At 47.6% G+C, this 20,543-nt stretch overlaps 1 protein-coding gene across 1 annotated transcript in view; it reads right to left on the bottom strand.

Moving 5' to 3' along the window:
* The window catches only part of LOC306767807 (endothelin-2), a 40,890-nt gene extending 21,526 nt beyond the window's left edge, over positions 1 to 19,364 (bottom strand). The window contains exon 1 of the mRNA XM_079255932.1: positions 19,271 to 19,364. Within this exon, the coding sequence (XP_079112058.1) occupies positions 19,271 to 19,331 (61 nt within the window). The 5' untranslated portion in view covers positions 19,332 to 19,364. The remainder of the gene's footprint in view (positions 1 to 19,270) is intronic.
* Between the last annotated feature and the right edge of the window lie 1,179 nt (positions 19,365 to 20,543).

Genomic DNA, 20,543 nt, shown 5'->3' with positions numbered 1-20,543 from the left:
AGCGGGTGGTAGTGTGAGTCTGGAGAGTGTTGGCCTACAAAACAGTCTGGGCGCCATACTTCTTATTTGTGAGAGTAATGTAAAAATCACACCAAGTCAAAGGTCACCTCTACTGACTTTAGCTTGGAAGTCATACCTATCTGATATTATAAGTCCATAATTCTACAAATCATTTAATTAAATATGACCCACGACGGCATCCCTGAATAACAAGCAGCAGGACAGACAGACAGATGGAAATACAATGTCTACATGATGATAGGATGCAACACTTCAATAAGACCAAAACATTTTGGTCACTTCCTAGTTGGATTTCAGTCGCAATCAGTTGGCTTGTGTTTGAGGACGTGGTTTAAAATCATTATGTAAACAACACCATCTCTTTACGAGACCCTTTACATGCAGTTACTCTAATGGCCACTAGAGGGCACATTTTCTTGCCCAATCAGCGTGGAAAGAAAATTTTAAAAACGGAAAGAAAAAAAAAAAAGGTTTATGTTCTCTAAAGAAATCAATCTGGAGCCTCTTGGCTGGTATTTCCTGTTAAAATCATAGCAGGACTTCTGATATTGATCCGTCCTCAGCCAACTGAAAGAATCCACGCTTCCACAAGAAATCTGCTGATTGGCTGAAGCGCCTTTCACACTCCACGAGACACAAGAACATTACATTCATTAGCCACGAGAACAAACGTGGTTGAGGACATGTAGCTTTCGACGCATCAGCAGAATTTTCTACTTGTGGGGTTCCGAGAAGTGTTGTGATTGGTCAGACAGTTGAGGTGGGCGTGGTTAGTGTGGAAAAACATGAAGCAGAAACTTCCGCATTTTTGCTGATGCAGGTTGAACCAACCGTTTTAATGATCAGTTGATCGACGTGGTGAGAAAATGTGAAAATAATATAATTAATTTCAGGCTTTAATAATCTTGATTAATCACATAATAATATTTCTCCCCAAAAGCAACATAATTTGGTCCTTCTTCTCCTGGATGTAAGGTCACAGGGTCAGGCAGGGTCTGCATAGTTTTGTATCCTTTTAGGGGGGCGTGCAGTTCTTTCCTTGTGGGAAATTAAGTTAAATGGTTGCTCTGTGTTTATTCTTCACAGGGGTGGGGGGTTTGTTATGGGAGATTTATGGGAAATTAAAAATACGGGAGGATGTCGGGAAATGGGAAAATACGGTAGTTTCCTGGCCAGAACGGGAGACTTGACAGCTATGTCTACGATACCACTGCTACGATTTTCTTTTGCGCTGTTGTCGTCATGTTTGTAGTCTTTTATTCACATCTTACAAATTCAGCAACTTTATCTGGTCTGAGTTCTCTGTTGCGCCCCCTGGTGGGCGTTGTACACAAGCAAGTCTGTAACATATCATGCTTATGATGGAGCTGGTTGTGAGTTTGTGTGTTGTTGTCCTCAGTTCCTAAAAGGAGAACGACTCATCCAGGAACCTGAACTAACCGAGAAGTTAAACGCTTCTGAAATCATCAGAAGAGTTGTCACCAAAAAAACAAGATAAAGTCCAAACGATGTCAAAGGATGTTCGGTCTCTTACGTCATGAAGCTGTGGGGATGTTTACACAACGTGGTGTTGATAAAGAGAGGATGCATTGGCAAAAAGTCTGTAAGTCTGAAATGTAGCCTGTGTGAAAATGGCATAAAACTAAACTACATAAAACAAAGAAGAGGACCTGGAACCGGATCTGCTGAGGACAGCGATGATAAAACAACCTGGTCTGAAACAAGATGGGGCACCAAAGGGTTCAAGCTCTCTAAAAACATCATGATAATAACTCTGTGTAGGCTAAAAACCTAAAAATCGTCATAAAACATCAGAAAAGCCTTAAAAAGAAAAGATGGATTGTTTCAAAGTTCCCAGCAATAATTCAAGAAGAGAATCTGCAGAGCAAAAGTCTTCCTGTCAGAAGCAGGGTCAACACAAGATGGAGGGTCTGCAGGTGAGCTGGCTCGCCGCACCAATCTTCTCATCACCTGTCATCATTATTTCATCTCATGAAAGATAACTTATTATTCTGTCCATCTTGCTTTGGATTGAAACGTCTCGCAGCAATCAGAGCCGTTTGCTTTCATCTCTGTAATGCAGAGAAAAGCGAAGACACCTGCACCCAGCAGGTGGACGTTGGTGATGCTGCGACTCACAGATGACCTCCAGATTCATTAATCACTCGCCACATCTCACTTTATTCTCGTTGATTTGACTTTGTGGTGAAACAGAAGCAGAAAGACGTGAGCCGTCTGGCGTGTGGCCTCTACGGGGAGAAAATGTCTAACTGCTGGAAGCAGCTTCTGGGTCTGGTTTCACCATCAGCACCCCCCCCCCCCCCCCCTCCTCCTGAGCAGACGACGGCTAACGCAAACATGATGTCAGACTCGATGAAGTGAACCGATGAGGAAATTCAGGCTGCAGGCTGAGCTGGGTAAGGGTCACATCCTGCAGCAGAAAGGCCACACATGGGGGCTTCATGGCTCATTTTCAGGTTTACATTTGTCTCCTTGGAGAAGCTCGCTGTGAAAACGCAGCATCAACACGGCCGGCTCCAGACAGAGTTCACTTCTGTGCCGCTACCGCTGGAAGGTGGCGTCCACCGCAGGGCCAGCGTCTGCCGCCAGCAGACCACAGGATGGGCTGTGAGAGCACATGAACAGAAATGCTGGTAAACATGTGAATCCATCAGTGGTTTCGCTGACAGTGTGGTTTCTGCTGCTAGAGGAGCTCAGAGAAGCTTCCAGCTGCTGGGAGAACAAAGATGAAGCTACGAAAAGATGTTCGGAGACCACGAACACTTAGCTGGATGTTCCTGGTCTGGTAATGGATACCAGAGGGAGAGAAACCACCTATAATCATTTTACTGAGGTTATTGAATATCCCCTTTAAGCCAACATGCTGTAAAAGTTCAGAGAGGAATCTGTGGAAAGTCATGAATTGTTTAGTTTCGACATTCTGACTCAAAGTGAAGGAATTTGCTCCGATGTCTTCGTGCCACGTCTGCAGCGAAACAACCCGAACACTGAGCTGGACCCGCCGGCTTTCTGTGACATCAGGCTCCACGCTGAAAGTTGCTCCTTTATTGTTTCCTTGCTGGAGGCAATGAGTCATACATCATGGATGCAAACAACTTTTCCCCATTTTACAACTTCAGTGTTCCTGTCTGCACTTCTGGCAGCCGTTCAATCCCCAACGAGCCTCTTGCAAGCAACACTTCCTCTCCTGTAATTTCATTTAGTGCAGACTCCATAAATTTGCCCACTTTGTGCAAAAAATTCATGCAAATATCTGTGTTTGTGCACGTATGTGTCTCTCCAGAAGAAAAACAAAATGTGGGAAACCCCAGGAGGCTGACTCCCAGTTCAGGCTCCGACTGTCTGGAGACTGCCAAGCTAAAGGTAATTTTGCAGCCTGTTATGAGAACGTCAGCTTGGCTCCACAGGGTTTGACAATATTTGATAATAAACAGGTGGATCAGCGGCTAATCCGCGCTCCGGCAGGAGTCGATCTGCAGGTAAAAAGCCTCTCCTAACATTCAGGAGCGCTGAAGCCTCTCCCTGGTGAATATTTACCAGGAAGAATTGCTGGTATGCAGCGGTTTTCTGTAAGCTTTGGAGTTTGGAGATGCTCTGGAGCGTTTCCAGCTTCTCCTGTTTTCCTGACTCAGGTTTATTTGGAGGTAATAAAAGATGCCGAAGCCAACACGACAGCCAATGAAAACTCCTCCTGTCAGATCTGAGCTTCGTTTCTGGAGCCTCGACGTCTCCAGTTTGAATGCCCAGAAAAGCAGCGCTGGCGGGGGTGAGACGCACTCCAAGAACAACCCCCAGTGAGCTGGAGAGATAACCAACGACAAGCCCGAAGCCGCGTGCCCGGCCGCTAACCTGGAGACCCAAGGATCCGCCTGCAAAGCGAGGACAATGTTGATAAAACTCTTGAAAGGCTTTCAGCAGCAGCTTCACACGAACTATCCAAATATCTGCTTTACTGTACGTCTGAAAGCAGGACCCTTTTTTATTCAGCCTAGATATATTAATATAAATGGTGAGTAAAACCCTCCCTATCCCTCCATGTGGGTGGAGATGAGATAAAAGTGGTAAAAATGTTGGCTATCAGCTAACGTAAACTCATTAAAGCTCTTCATGATGGATGGCTGTCGGAGTAACTCCATTGCTGACACAAAGATAACACGCTAGGTGAACGCTCAATGAAAAATTCCTCCCGATTAACCCGGAAACATTGGTCCTGTCTGTTCTTACATCAACGTGAATCATGATGCAAAATTGCTTCTCAGATAAGACCCTTTATCAGCCATGTTACTGCTACTCGACTTGGGAGGTGATTTCTCATTTCCTACCAGGGGGATCCTGCTGCTCCCACCAGCTAGCATCACGCTCACGGCTACAACTGGTGAACGAGGGGAACAGCTTGTAGTTGGAAAACTGCTGACGTTAAGGCCTTCAGTAGCAGGAAAGAATCAGGATGCCTGAAAGGTCAGACTGATACCAATCCCAGATCCTCTCCTTGGCCTTACAATCCAGTTTTAATACGTAAAAACCTGAAAGTCAGTTCGCTGAAGATGCACCTTTTGCCCCATGACTTTAATTCCCTGGTAAAATTCTGCTTTAAAGGGTCAATAAAAGCAGAAATTCGTTATTTCCAGATCGCAGGTATTAAAAAATGTCTCCACAAAGACGGTGTGTGACCAGCTCCGGTTCGGCTGCCATCCATGTACGTTCCCATGCACCTCCACCTCCCCCCTCCTCCTGCAGCCCTCCTTCCCTCCCTTCCAGTGACAGTGGCTTATATTTTTGAAGAGAAATGTTGCCGAGCAGAACGGAGCATTGACCTGAAGTTGACCAGAATACGATATTTCGAAGGAAACAACGGAGGTTGCCGGGAGACCGAACCTGGACAAACATCGGTCTTGTGTTTCCAAAGTGGAGCGCTAACAGAGCTAACCTTTGTCCTGGACAGGTAAGTAAGAACGTAAACTTTATGAGTTACTTCCTTGCTTGCTGAGGTTGTTTTTCTCGGTGTGTTTACAGGTAGACGACGAGGTGAGAGGGGGAAAGAGGCTCAGGAGGCGGGGCTTATTATGCAGGTGGTTTGGGTCGACAGGCAGCGTGAGCAGCAAACGTTGAGGTGAAACCATTTTACTTTTTGTCTCTTTAGGCTAACGTGACCTCGTATCCGAATGACTGGAACTTCCAAGCCAAGTTTCTCCCAACAGGAAACTCGTAACTTCCTCCAGGTGTCCTGATGTCTCCGCCTGCTACCACCTGTAGCTCAGTGTGTCTTTATTTCACTTCTTTCTAATATATTTTGTGTCCGTTTAATTTCGGTGGTAAATAACGTCGAGTTCTAGCCATCAGTAATAACGTTGTTACAATCGAGTTGTTTGATAAATGTTGTGTAAATAGTTTGTTTACCAACAGTTGTTCTGATGGTTCAGGTTTTCCATCTGTAACTCTTTAGTTTCTGCAACGTAACTGAACAAATGGTTTATCTTTGAGAAGGCCTTTTCTCTGAGGTGGTGTCGCCATTACCAACGTTTTTCACCGGCTAAATTTGGAAATTGTTATCATGCACGCCAGCTTTGTATTGTTTTTGTTTCTTTCTTTTTTTTTCATGGATACCCCTTTTTTCAAGCCAAGTAGAAGCGCCTACATTTTAATACTTGATCGCACATTTAAAAAAGAAAAAGAATAAATCCCCAGTTTACTGGAATCAAGTGTGGACCAGAATGATGGATGTGTGAAATGCCAGATGGACCATCATGCAACATCCTCCACATATAAGGAAAAAACTGTTAAGACCTTCATAAAGAAGGTTTGGAAAGTGGTTTTTGCTGGATTCTGTTCACCATATGGTAAAAACCAGCTTCTGACTGAGCCAACGGCAAATTTAGATTAGTATGAAATTAGCAATAACTCTATGTATTAGCAATTTATGTATTAAAACAAGCAAACATAAACATTTCCCAGATTTTCCTCCTTGCATTACCGTACTCATTTTGACGGCCCAAATTTTTTTTACATTTGCATCTTTTTGTAATTCTGAAAACATTTGTGGATTCTGAACAGAAGTGCACGTGTCTGATACCATGCGGGTGTATGCATGTGGCTGCTTCTCAACTTTATCCTCAGATTTCTTGCACATTTTATTGATCTTTACACTGCTGGAACCAACAAGATGAGGATTAATGATATTATCATCCTCCACAACTCAGTAATCTTTTCATTTTTCGACGTTTCCACAAACATTATGTTACAAGAATGGAGCCTGTCCCGCCAACGACAAGTTGACAAAATGATTCAAACAACTGATTCAGAAAAACCTCAGCAGTGAAATATTCAGTTTGTGTGTAAAAAAAACTGGTCTCATTCACATTTTTATGCAATATGTTGGAGTTTTTATCTCGCAACAATTGTGAAAGAAGCAGAAAACAGGAGTGAGGTGAAGTTCCTCTTCTGGCCACAGGAGGGCGCCTCTAATGACACAAATATTCCCGACAGAACTCTGGAGTCGATATTGTCGCTTAGAAAACCAGGTTTTATCAAAATTAATTCCAATTAATTACTTATGGAACATGAAAAAAAACATCCATCCATTTTCTATGTACATTTCTCACTGCGGGGTGGGGGCTTGTAGGGCTTGGGGGGCTGACGTCTATCTGCTCGGTGAGGGGCAGCATCAGCTCACCAGTCTACCCTATGAACCTGAACTGGGCATGTTGGGACTTCCACAGTGATGTGTCCCAGTGGAAGTGTTGGTCCCGTCCACACCTGGTTTGTGTTTCTGTCTGCAAACGATGCAGGACTTGTCACAGAGCAGGTCAGACAAAACGGTGTATTTAAAGGCCAGCCAGGATGTTTTCTCACCCCAAAGCAGGCAGACTGCAGCCAAAGCAAACACAGGCTGAAACTAAGGCCAAGTTTTCAGGGAAACAAACAGCACAAGGTGAGACATGTGTAACTCCAACACCAGTATGTCCACGTATGTGGACCTTTTCACCAGTTTAAACTGGGCGGTTCCCCAGCACACTGCTACAGTCTGTGTTCTTCATACAGCATCAGCTCGGATCAGGAAACGTTTTACGTACAGACTTGGTTTGGTCTGTTAGTGCAGCGGTTTTCCACCTGCGTTCCAGCTGTTTTCCAGCTGTTTTCCAGCAGTTTTCCAGCTGTTTTCCAGCACTTTTCCAGCTGTTTTCCAGCTGTTGTCCAGCGGTTTTCCAGCTGTTTTCCAGCAGTTTTCAAGCGGTTTTCCAGCGGTTTTCCAGCTGTTTTCCAGCGGTTTTCCAGCGGTTTTCCAGTGGTTTTTCAGCTTTTTTCCAGTGGTTTTCCAGCAGTTTTCCAGTGGTTTTCAAGCGGTTTTCAAGCACTTTTCCTGCTGTGTTCCAGCACTTTTCCAGCTGTTGTCCAGCGGTTTTCCAGCTGTTTTCCAGCAGTTTTCCAGCTGTTTTCCAGCAGTTTTCCAGCTGTTTTCCAGCACTTTTCCAGCTGTTTTCCAGCTGTTGTCCAGCGGTTTTCCAGCTGTGTTCCAGCTGTTTTCCAGCAGTTTTCAAGCGGTTTTCCAGCGGTTTTCCAGCAGTTTTCCAGCGGTTTTCCAGCTGTTTTCAAGCGGTTTTCCGGCTGTTTTCCAGTGGTTTTTCAGCTGTTTTCCAGCGGTTTTCCAGCTGTTTTCCAGCGGTTTTCCAGTGGTTTTTCAGCTTTTTTCCAGTGGTTTTCCAGCTGTTTTCCAGTGGTTTTCAAGCGGTTTTCCAGCACTTTTCCAGCTGTGTTCCAGCACTTTTCCAGCTGTTGTCCCGCGGTTTTTCAGCTGTTGTCCAGCGGTTTTCCAGCAGTTTTCCAGCTGTTTTCCAGCAGTTTTCCAGCAGTTTTCCAGCACTTTTCCAGCTGTTTTCCAGCTGTTGTCCAGCGGTTTTCCAGCTGTGTTCCAGCTGTGTTCCAGCTGTTTTCCAGCAGTTTTCAAGCGGTTTTCCAGCGGTTTTCCAGCACTTTTCCAGCTGTTGTCCAGCAGTTTTCCAGTGGTTTTCCAGCTGTTTTCAAGCGGTTTTCCGGCTGTTTTCCAGTGGTTTTTCAGCTGTTTTCCAGCGGTTTTCCAGCTGTTTTCCAGCGGTTTTCCAGTGGTTTTTCAGCTTTTTTCCAGTGGTTTTCCAGCTGTTTTCCAGTGGTTTTCAAGCGGTTTTCCAGCACTTTTCCAGCTGTGTTCCAGCACTTTTCCAGCTGTTGTCCCGCGGTTTTTCAGCTGTTGTCCAGCGGTTTTCCAGCAGTTTTCCAGCTGTTTTCCAGCAGTTTTCCAGCACTTTTCCAGCTGTTTTCCAGCTGTTTTCCAGCGGTTTTCCAGCGGTTTTCCAGCTGTGTTCCAGCTGTTTTCCAGCAGTTTTCAAGCGGTTTTCCAGCTGTTTTCCAGCTGTTTTCCAGCGGTTTTCCAGTGGTTTTTCAGCTTTTTTCCAGTGGTTTTCAAGCTGTTTTCCAGTGGTTTTCAAGCGGTTTTCAAGCACTTTTCCTGCTGTGTTCCAGCACTTTTCCAGCTGTTGTCCAGCGGTTTTTCAGCTGTTGTCCAGCGGTTTTCCAGCGGTTTTCCAGCTGTTTTCCAGCAGTTTTCCAGCTGTTTTCCAGCACTTTTCCAGCTGTTTTCCAGCTGTTGTCCAGCAGTTTTCCAGCGGTTTTCCAGCGGTTTTCCAGCACTTTTCCAGCTGTTGTCCAGCAGTTTTCCAGCTGTTGTCCAGCGGTTTTCCAGCTGTTTTCCAGCGGTTTTCCAGTTGTTTTCCAGCAATTTTCCAGCTGTGTTCCACCGGTTTTCCAGCTCTTTTCCAGCACTTTTCCAGCTGTTTTCCAGCTGTTTTCCAGTGGTTTTTCAGCTGTTTTCCAGCGGTTTTCCAGTGGTTTTTCAGCTTTTTTCCAGCTGTGTTCCAGCTGTTTTCCAGCGGTTTTCCGGTGGTTTTACAGCTTTTTTCCAGTGGTTTTCCAGCTGTTTTCCAGTGGTTTTCCAGTGGTTTTCCAGCACTTTTCCAGCTGTGTTCCAGCAGTTTTCCAGCTGTTGTCCAGCGGTTTTTCAGCTGTTGTCCAGCGGTTTTCCAGCAGTTTTCCAGCTGTTTTCCAGCACTTTTCCAGCACTTTTCCAGCTGTTTTCCAGCAGTTTTCAAGCGGTTTTCCAGCTGTTTTCCAGCGGTTTTCCAGCTTTTTTCCAGCAGTTTTCCAGCAGTTTTCCAGCTGTGTTCCAGCACTTTTCCAGCTGTTGTCCAGCGGTTTTCCAGCTGTTGTCCAGCGGTTTTCCAGTGGTTTTCCAGCTGTTTTCCAGCAATTTTCCAGCTGTTTTCAAGCGGTTTTCCAGCTGTTTTCCAGCACTTTTCCAGCTGTTTTCCACCTGTTTTCAAGCGGTTTTCCAGCTGTTGTCCAGCTGTGTTCCAGCACTTTTCCAGCTGTTGTCCAGCTGTTGTCCAGCGGTTTTCCAGCAGTTTTCCAGCAGTTTCCAGCAATTTTCCAGCTGTTTTCCAGCTGTTTTCCAGCACTTTTCCAGCTGTTTTCCAGCGGTTGTCCAGCGGTTTTCCAGCGGTTTTCCAGCAGTTTTCCAGCTGTTTTCCAGCTGTTTTCCAGCAGTTTTCCAGCAATTTTCCAACTATTTTCCAGCTGTTTTCCAGCACTTTTCCAGCTGTTTTCCAGCACTTTTCCAGCTGTGTTTCAGCACTTTTCCAGCTGTTTTCCAGCGGTTGTCCAGCGGTTTTCCAGCGGTTTTCCAGCTGTTTTCCAGCAGTTTTCCAGCAATTTTCCAACTATTTTCCAGCTGTTTTCCAGCACTTTTCCAGCTGTTTTCCAGCACTTTTCCAGCTGTGTTTCAGCACTTTTCCAGCTGTTTTCCAGCGGTTGTCCAGCGGTTTTCCAGCTGTTTTCCAGCGGTTTTCCAGCTTTTTTCCAGCAGTTTTCCAGCTGTTTTCCAGCTGTGTTCCAGCACTTTTCCAGCTGTTGTCCAGCGGTTTTCCAGCTGTTGTCCAGCGGTTTTCCAGTGGTTTTCCAGCGGTTTTCCAGCAGTTTTCCAGCAGTTTCCAGCAATTTTCCAGCTGTTTTCCAGCTGTTTTCCAGCACTTTTCCAGCTGTTTTCCAGCGGTTGTCCAGCGGTTTTCCAGCGGTTTTCCAGCAGTTTTCCAGCTGTTTTCCAGCTGTTTTCCAGCAGTTTTCCAGCAATTTTCCAACTATTTTCCAGCTGTTTTCCAGCACTTTTCCAGCTGTTTTCCAGCACTTTTCCAGCTGTGTTTCAGCACTTTTCCAGCTGTTTTCCAGCGGTTGTCCAGCGGTTTTCCAGCTGTTTTCCAGCTGTTTTCAAGCGGTTTTCCGGCTGTTTTCCAGTGGTTTTTCAGCTGTTTTCCAGCGGTTTTCCAGCTGTTTTCCAGTGGTTTTTCAGCTTTTTTCCAGTGGTTTTCCAGCTGTTTCCCAGTGGTTTTCAAGCGGTTTTCCAGCTGTTTTCCAGTGGTTTTCAAGCGGTTTTCCAGCACTTTTCCAGCTGTGTTCCAGCACTTTTCCAGCTGTAATCCAGCGGTTTTTCAGCTGTTGTCCAGCGGTTTTCCAGCAGTTTTCCAGCAGTTTTCCAGCTGTTTTCCAGCACTTTTCCAGCTGTTTTCCAGCACTTTTCCAGCTGTAATCCAGCGGTTTTTCAGCTGTTGTCCAGCGGTTTTCCAGCAGTTTTCCAGCAGTTTTCCAGCTGTTTTCCAGCACTTTTCCAGCAGTTTTCCAGCTGTTTTCCAGCTGTTTTCCAGCAGTTTTCCAGCAATTTTCCAACTATTTTCCAGCTGTTTTCCAGCACTTTTCCAGCTGTTTTCCAGCACTTTTCCAGCTGTGTTTCAGCACTTTTCCAGCTGTTTTCCAGCGGTTGTCCAGCGGTTTTCCAGCTGTTTTCCAGCTGTTTTCAAGCGGTTTTCCGGCTGTTTTCCAGTGGTTTTTCAGCTGTTTTCCAGCGGTTTTCCAGCTGTTTTCCAGTGGTTTTTCAGCTTTTTTCCAGTGGTTTTCCAGCTGTTTCCCAGTGGTTTTCAAGCGGTTTTCCAGCTGTTTTCCAGTGGTTTTCAAGCGGTTTTCCAGCACTTTTCCAGCTGTGTTCCAGCACTTTTCCAGCTGTAATCCAGCGGTTTTTCAGCTGTTGTCCAGCGGTTTTCCAGCAGTTTTCCAGCAGTTTTCCAGCTGTTTTCCAGCACTTTTCCAGCTGTTTTCCAGCAGTTTTCAAGCTGTTTTCCAGCGGTTTTCCAGTGGTTTTTCAGCTTTTTTCCAGTGGTTTTCCAGCTGTTTTCCAGTGGTTTTCAAGCGGTTTTCCAGCTTTTTTCCAGTGGTTTTCAAGCGGTTTTCCAGCACTTTTCCAGCTGTGTTCCAGCACTTTTCCAGCTGTAATCCAGCGGTTTTTCAGCTGTTGTCCAGCGGTTTTCCAGCAGTTTTCCAGCTGTTTTCCAGCACTTTTCCAGCACTTTTCCAGCTGTTTTCCAGCAGTTTTCAAGCGGTTTTCCAGCGGTTTTCCAGCTGTTTTCCAGCGGTTTTCCAGCAGTTTTCCAGCGGTTTTCCAGCAGTTTTCCAGCACTTTTCCAGCTGTTTTCCAGCAGTTTTCCAGCTGTTTTCCAGCCCTGATCAATGCAAACGTTTCTACTTGGAAACAACAACATGCTGTCAGGAAGAGGTGGACATGTCAAGCATTAGAAGAAGAATATGTTCAGAACATATTCAGAGTTGAAAGCCCATGATGAACATCATGGAAAAACCATTTTTTAAACTTAAAACTCTTTAATAAGAAATCCTGAAGCTGCTGATGTTTTTAGAAATGATGCAACTAAACAAAAGCAACAAGTTGTGTGTTTCTCATTAATCCTGGCTCAACACCATGTTTACCTGCTGGACACAATACAGATAACGCTGCACAAAAATGCTAAATGAAATACTTTAGTTCTTATAATCAGGAGGACAAACATGGAAATAAAGAAAGTAACTGAATCCTGTTGTTTAGAAGAAAAGCTTCACGATGCTCATCGATGTCTTTTACTTTTTATCCAAACGGATTTATTGGTTTGTTGGAAAATTTAGTGACATAAAACATGGAATTACTGATGAATAAAAACCAGAGCAGTTCTGATTGTTACTAAATGTGACGCCGTGACGTCATCTGGTCACGGTTGGCTGTAGGAAGGCTAGGACATCACAGCTAACCCCAGCATGGTGGAAACGACCTTCTAGAGTGTCTCCAAGGAGCTCAAAGGGAAGAGAAACCTTCTTCTAGTGCTCGTGTCTTATTGAGGAATTGTCCTTCCTCCATCGTCTGATACCTGAAGTCTTGTCAGGAGAAGAGGACATTTGCCCTGCAGCTGCATCCAGCAGATGGATTTAAAGTGTTCAACACTGATGGCACCAACACAAAGATGTGTGTCCGTGTTAGCAGGCTCAGGCCATCCCGGCAGTTACACACTCCATTAGGTTTCAGTTCCAGCGCTTGGAAAGACACTCTGGCATCGTCTTGTGAGTCCAAATTGCTGTTTTCTGCAGAGATCCCTGATAAAGCTCAGATGTCCGGCTGTGACACCGTCAGCCAACACACACCTCAGGTGAAGACCAAAGCAGCGGAGACAAAGGAGCCAGAAAGACGTGGAGGAAGGGGTTGGGAGGGTGGAGGACTCCTCTGGAGTTCCCCAGCTGGTGAAGGCTACAACCAAACGACTGACTGGAGCTGACGGAGGTGGCGTCTGCCCCGCGGTGCAGGAATGGGCGGGCCGAAGCAGCGCTTCACGTCACAGCTGCGACACACTGAAAACACACACCTGCCTGCACATCAGAGCAACTTTTAATAAAAGAAAATGTCTGTTTTTATGGAAAACTGAAACTTTGGACTGATTTTAATGATCCGCCCAACGTTTGGGTCATTTTTCTGCTTTAAACGAGAGCAGCTGCCGTCCAGCTGATTTACATATCAAAGGCAGCTAAATGCTTCAACGTGGGCTGAACATGCGAAGACATTTAGGTGCAGAGTGTATATTTCTTCTGCAGTAAATACCTGCTGGCTTCAAGTTAATCCCTGAAACCGTTTCCAGCAGATCAGCTCAGTGTGCATAAAAACCCGGCAGTGTAGTCAGGTAGTCCTTTAATCTGCCGACCGGCCTCAGAAGTCCCGTTCCAGCCGAAGGTTAGCAGGTTTTAGATGGAAGATCAGAATCCTGCCGGGGTCGCTAAGACGTCCAGCTTTGTTCATATGATTTACAAAGCCAGGATTTACAGCGTTTGTGGGAGCTTTGACCAGTTTTTCAGCCACAGGTGGAAACTGAGCCTAAAACGCCGAGCAGGTTGAGAAACCTGCATCCCTGCAGCCGAGAGTTTCCCACCAAAATGCACGATGAAGACGTTACGTTCAAGTTCCAGCATGCAGAAGGACAGAATCTGCTCATGGAATAAAGTCTCCCTGCTTCTCGGAAACATCCTGGAAAGGAAGTTTATGTCTTCTGAAAGAACTCTGGAGGAGTTGAACAAACTCCAGATCGTCAGGTTGGGATAAAAACTCCAAACAAGCAGAAATCTTTTAGTTTTTTCTTTACATTTTAACAAATATAAATAAAAAATATATAAAAAATATATAAAAATTTTCTTTGAGTAACCTCAAAGGGCCTAACATGACATATACAGTTTCAGAAACATTTTGCATCCCTTGATGATAAAAATTAAACTTAGCTAAAATCCTGTTGAAAACAATCTGATTCTTCTTGTGATGGGAAGTTCAGCTCTTTTCAAAGATTCAGTTGTTTTAACTCGTTTGGCTCCCAAATGGCTTCTTTGTTTCCTGTATCAGTCTCATTCAGTAGTTTCATTTTTATTAGTAGTTTGCTTGTTGGTAAAATATTCTTGATAAGTTTTTGACCATAATCATTAAACTTTTTTCATTTTTAAAACTCGACTCAAAAACCTTTTTTAACTAAATTTATTGCCAGTTATTTATTCTTTTTAATGAATTTTACATTAATTTGTTTCTTATTTTATTATTTATCTATTAGCTATTATAATCAATTATTATTATTATTCTTATTATTATCATCATCATCATTATTATATTATTATCCATCCATCCATCCATCTTCTGCCGCTTATCCGGGGTCGGGTCGCGGGGGCAGCAGCCTAAGCAGGGAAGCCCAGACTTCCCTCTCCCCAGCCACATTTGCCAACTCTGCGGGGGGGGGGATCCCGAGGCGTTCCCAGGCCAGCCGAGAGATGTAATCCCTCCAGCGTGTCCTGGGTCTTCCCCGGGGTCTCCTCCCCGAGAGACGTGCCTGGAACACCTCACCAGGGAGGCGTCCAGGAGGCATCCTGACCAGATGCCCGAGCCACCTCAACTGGTTCCTCTCGATGCGAAGGAGCAGCGGCTCTACTCTGAGCCCCTCCCGGATGACCGAGCTCCTCACCCTATCTCTAAGGGAGAGCCCGGCCACCCTGCGGAGGAAACTCATTTCAGCCGCCTGTATACGAGATCTCGTTCTTTCGGTCACGACCCACAGCTCATGACCATAGGTGAGGGTAGGAACGTAGATCGACTGATAAATCGAGAGCTTCGCCTTCTGGCTCAGCTCCTTCTTCACCACGACGGACCGGCGCAGAGCCCGCATTACTGCAGACGCCGCACCGATCCGTCTGTCGATCTCACGCTCCATCCTTCCCTCACTCGTGAACAAGACCCCGAGATATTTAAACTCCTCCACTTGAGGCAGGACCTGACTCCCGACCCGGAGAGGGCAATCCACCCTATTCCGGCTGAGGACCATGGTCTCAGATTTTGAGGTGCTGATTCCCATCCCAGCCGCTTCACACTCGGCCGCGAATCGCTCAAGCGAGAGCTGGAGATCACGACCAGACGAAGCCAACAGGACCACGTCATCCGCAAAAAGCAGGGACCCAATCCTGAGGCCACCAAGTCGGATCCCCTCAACCCCTCGGCTGCGCCTAGAAATTCTGTCCATATAAGTTATGAACAGAATCGGTGATAAAGGGCAGCCTTGGCGGAGTCCAACCCTCACCGGAAACGAATCCGACTTACTACCGGCAATACGGACCAAGCTCTGACACCTGTCGTACAGGGACCGGACAGCCCGTACAAGGGGGTCCGGTACCCCATACTCCCGGAGTACCCCCCACAGGAGCCCCCGGGGGACACGGTCGAATGCCTTCTCCAGGTCCACAAAGCACATGTAGACTGGTTGGGCAAACTCCCATGCCCCCTCCAGGACCCCAGAGAGGGCATAGAGCTGGTCCACTGTTCCGCGACCAGGACGAAAACCACACTGCTCCTCCTCAATCCGGGATTCGACTATCCGGCGGACCCTCCTCTCCAGGACCCCTGAATAGACCTTACCAGGGAGGCTGAGGAGTGTGATTCCCCTGTAATTGGAACACACCCTCCGGTCCCCCTTCTTAAAAAGGGGAACCACCACCCCAGTCTGCCAATCCAGCGGTACTGCCCCCGATGTCCACGCGATGCTGCAGAGGCGTGTCAGCCAGGACAGCCCCACAGCATCCAGAGCCTTAAGGAACTCCGGGCGGATCTCATCCACCCCCGGGGCCTTGCCGCCAAGGAGCTTTTTGACCACCTCAGCGACTTCAGCCCCAGAGATAGGAGAGTCCACCCCTGAGTCCACCAGCTCTGCTCCCTCATGGGAAGCCGTGTTGGTAGGATTGAGGAGGTCTTCGAAGTATTCCCTCCACCGACCCACAACGTCCCGAGTTGAGGTCAGCAGCTCCCCATCTCCACTGTACACAGTATTGATGGAGCACTGCTTCCCCCCCCTGAGCCGCCGGATGGTGGACCAGAATCTCCTCGAAGCCGTCCGGAAGTCTTTCTCCATGGCCTCGCCGAACTCCTCCCATGCCCGAGTTTTTGCCTCGGCAACGGCCGAAGCCGCATGCCGCTTAGCCCGTCGGTACCCATCAGCTGCCTCCAGAGTCCCACAGGCCAAAAAGGCCCGATAGGACTCCTTCTTCAGCTTGACAGCATCCCTCACTGCTGGTGTCCACCAACGAGTCCTGGGATTACCGCCACGACAGGCACCAACGACCTTGCAGCCACAGCTCCGGCTGGCCGCCTCAGCAATAGAGGCACGGAACACAGCCCATTCGGACTCAATGTCCCCCGCCTCACCCGGGACATGTTCGAAGCTCTGCTGAAGGTGGGAGTTGAAGCTCGCTCTGACAGGGGACTCAGCCAGACGTTCCCAGCAGACCCTCACAACACGTTTGGGCCTGCCAGCTCTGACCGGCTTCCTCCCCCACCATCTGAGCCAACTCACCACCAGGTGGTGATCAGTTGACAGCTCCGCCCCCCTCTTCACCCGAGTGTCCAAGGCATGTGGCCGCAGGTCCGACGATACGACTACAAAGTCGATCATTGAACTGCGGCCCAGGGAATCCTGATGCCAGGTGTACATATGGACACTCTTATGCTGGAACATGGTGTTCGTTATAGACAATCCATGACGAGCACAGAAGTCCAATAACAAAACACCATTTGGGTTCAGAGGGGGGGGACCATGCCTCCCAATCACTCCCCTCCAGGTCTCACTGTCATTGCCCACGTGAGCATTGAAGTCCCCCAGCAGAATAATGGAGTCCCCAGAAGGAGCACCCTCCAGCACTCCCTCCAAGGACCCCAGAAAGGGTGGGTACTCTGAACTGCTGTTCGGCGCATAAGCACAGACAACAGTCAGGACCCGTCCCCCCACCCGGAGGCGGAGGGAAACTACCCTTTCATCCACCGGGGTAAACCCCAACGTGCAGGCACCAAGCTGGGGGCTGATGAGAATGCCCACACCTGCTCGGCGCCTCTCACCATGAGCAACTCCAGAGTGGAAGAAGGTCCAGCCCCTCTCGAGGGTACTGGTTCCAGAGCCCAAGCCATGCGTCGAGGTGAGTCCAACTATATCTAGTCGGAACCGCTCAACCTCGCGCACAAGCTCAGGCTCCTTCCCCACCAGAGAGGTGACGTTCCACGTCCCTAGAGCCAGCTTCTGCAGCCGGGGGTCGGACCGCCAGGGTCCCCGCCCCTTGCTGCCGCCCAGCTCACATTGCACCCGACCCCTACGGCTCCTCCCGCAGATGGTGAGCCCACGGGAGGTGGGGCCCATGTAACCCTTTCGGGCTGAGCCCGACCGGGCCCCATGGGCGAAGGCCCGGCCACCAGACGCTCGCTCACGTACCCCACCTCCAGGCCTGGCTCCAGAGGGGGGTCCCGGTAACCCGCGTCCGGGCAAGGGAACATTTATGCCCAGGTTTGTCGTCGTCATAGGGGTCTATGAGCCGTGCTTGGTCTGGTCCCTCCCCTAGACACCTGTTTGCCATGGGTGACCCTACCAGGGGCATAAAGCCCCCGACAACATAGCTGCTAGGATCTTCGGGACGCACAAACCCCTCCACCACGATAAGGTGACGGCTCAGGGAGAGGTATATTATTATTACTATTAATATTATTATTGTTATTATGATTATTGTTGTTGTTATTGTTTTTATTATTATATTATTATTAATGCTGTTGTTATTATTATTTTATTTATTATCATTATATTATTAATATTAATACTATTATTGTTATATTGTCATTTTATTATTATTATTATTTTATTACTATTATTTTATTATTAATGATAATCATTCTTGTTTATTTTATCTCTTTATAACATTTAATTTCTCAGTAAATTTGCGCTCTAAAATACTTAGAAAACTGGACTTTTCGGACCAGTTTTTCATGGCTCAGATAAAAAGTCACCAGGAGCTCTAAATTCCGCATTTTTTGTAATTTTTGAAGGTTTTTTTGTTATGAGTCTATTGCATATGAATCACTGAAGCATGCACAGATCAGGTTCCACTTTAAAGCAAATAAAACGGTGATCCATCGGGGGGTGGGGGGGTGCTTTCTTTAGCCCCCAGGCCTCATTAGGCGTTAATCCGGCGGTGTCTCGGCTCCTAACAGGCGTGTAATGAATGACAGCTTCGGCTTTGGAAGGAATGTGGAAAATAAAAAGACAACTTTCATTTCAGAACCAGACTTCTTGTTCTAAAAGGAGATTTAACGTCAAGTTTTTCAGCATTAAATCCCTTTCAGACACTCAGAGGGGTCGAATGGGAGAAGCTGGAAAACCGGGAGAAGCTTTGGGATAAAATCAGGCTCTCCTCTGCAAACACTGAGCCATCACAGCTCATGAATATTTGATCCTGGATCCCCTAAAAGCTGCAGATTGCCCGCGGTTCCAGTCTGAGGAACACCTAAACCAGGGAGTGGCAGCCAGAAGCCATGAGGTCCAGATTCCCCAGCTTTCATTCCAACCAGCGTTTCATAACCCGTCGGCCAGTTGGGCAGCTGGATCCGTCTGAAATGAGGAGCCTCAACCTTCCTGCTCAGCACGTTGGTGCCGTCTGACCTGAAGGAAGGTGTGAAGGCACGGAAGAAGTCCACTTTGTGGGGAAAGAAAACATTTCCCCTCTGCAGCTTTGATCTGAGGATCTCCCTGTAATCCTGGAATTCCTGCTTTTCATCCCGCAGGTTGGCGGCAGGAATCTGCAGGTAAAAGCCATGGCAGCGGGTCAAATGCATTCCACATTTCCCTGCAACGCTCCCATGATGCATTCCTGAGCAGAGCTGTAAGAGAGCCTCCTCAGAAACATCTCCTAGCCTGAAGGTTTCACTGGGAAGGCCTGAAACCAGCGCAGGTTTCAGGTTCCAACTTGTGGACAGACAGAAAGACGTGGAGGGATGAAGCTGTTGCCACGGTGACGACACACAGACACTCTGAACACTTCCTGCCAAACGCAGAAGCCGTGGAGGAGAAATGAAGCCAGAGGTTGGCAGCAGGGTGTGGTGGACCAGCCACACCGGAGCGGACATGTTTGCAGAAGGAACTAAAGCCTGACCTCCACCTCATCCGGATATTTGGCTGGAATGTCGCAAACAGACCAACTTTATTGTGACTTTTACTTTGTTTTAGGTCCGTTTGAATCTTTCCTGAGCCAGACATGCTCAGATTCTTGTGTCTGAAGTGATTAACTGTGAGTCCTTATCAGGTTCAGGGCCTCACATTCCTGCTGTGGTGGAGCTCCATGAAAGCACGTTCTCCTGCTACGTCCCACATGACCCACACGTCATTTCACCGGACTAAACAACCTTCTCAGGAACCATTCATGCAGTGATGCAAACTGCAAACAGAGCCAGAATCAGAACCTCCCCCCCACCCTCCTCCTTCCATCTCCCAGCTACACATGGCGCTGTTACCTTGGTGCTGCTGGACCAGCATCAGCGTGGTGGCGAGCAGCCAAACGTAAGTGTAGTCCATGCTCAGCCTTCAGGTGTGAAGGGAAAGAAAAACTCCTCTTCTGTCCAGATGAAGCTGCAGAGACGAGGCTTCTGGGGGGTAAAAGTGTCCCCCCAACACCTGAGCTGGGGCGAATATGTCCAGTCGGTCCGACAGGTGAGCAGCGGCGGTTCAGGCTGCTGAGCTGTATCCTGAGGGGCTTCTGCTCTCTCCAGATGCAGGCGGGATAATGACTGGCTGGAGCACAGCTGCTCTCAGCTCTGTCATAACAGCTGGAGAGTCAAACTGCAGAGGAGGAGGAGGAGGAGGAGGAGGAGGAGGAGGAGGAGGAGGAGGAGGAGGAGGAGGCTCTGGCTGACACACCTTCACAGTTCCAACGGCAGCCTCCTCCACCTGCACCCTTCTCTCCCGCCTGCTGCCTCTCCCACTGTGGTCTGCTCTTTGTTTGCTGGGTTGTTTGTGTAACCTGGAGCCTGACGCCCCCCCCCCCCCCCCACTGACAGCTCCATGCATGTGTTTGTTTTCAATGCACACACTGGAGCTGGATGTATGGATATGATTATCCTGCTGCTGCAGTCCAGAACACTCAGCCTGACATAAACACGCCGATGGAAGGCGACACATGGAAGGTTAGCGTCTCCTTGACATCAGCTGCGTCCTGCTTCAGACAGAATAATCCGGCATTTACACCTTTTTTTAAAGTTTTCTAAGCGGCGTGGAGGGCAGCACGGCAGCAGCGAGAGGCTTCACCACGGGAATACAGACCCTTCCGGAAATAAAAAGGATTTTTCTGTGGAGTTTTGCATCTGAACATGATGTTTCCCAAACTGCTACCAAGTACTTTTAATGTGTAATAAAGTAAACAAAGAGAAAATGAAGAAGGGGAAGAAAAGGAACAGCTTCTATATAGTTCCGTGTTCAGGTCCAGCAAAGGTTTGCAGCTTTCTGAAGGTCCCCTGCTGCATTTCAGTCCGCTTGAGGTCTGGACGCTGACCGGATGATGACTCGGTCATTCTGATGCTGTGTTCAGGGACACGTTCCTGTTGCATAGGCAAGCATTAGCTGCTGGACAGACGGACGCATTTGTCTATAGGAGGCTTGTCCAGTTTTGGTCCTCGAGAGCTACAATCCTGCAGGTCTTCCACACATCCCTGCCACAACACGCCTGGCTCAAAGCAGGGCTACATTAAAATCCGACAGGACTTCAGCCTTCACAGACCCACTTTGGACACC

Source organism: Telmatherina bonti (genome assembly GCF_933228915.1).
Source record: "Telmatherina bonti genome assembly, chromosome: 16".
Lineage (NCBI taxonomy): Eukaryota > Metazoa > Chordata > Actinopteri > Atheriniformes > Telmatherinidae > Telmatherina > Telmatherina bonti.
Note: the sequence above shows the minus strand (reverse complement) of the source record. Positions and strands in the feature narration are given on the sequence as shown.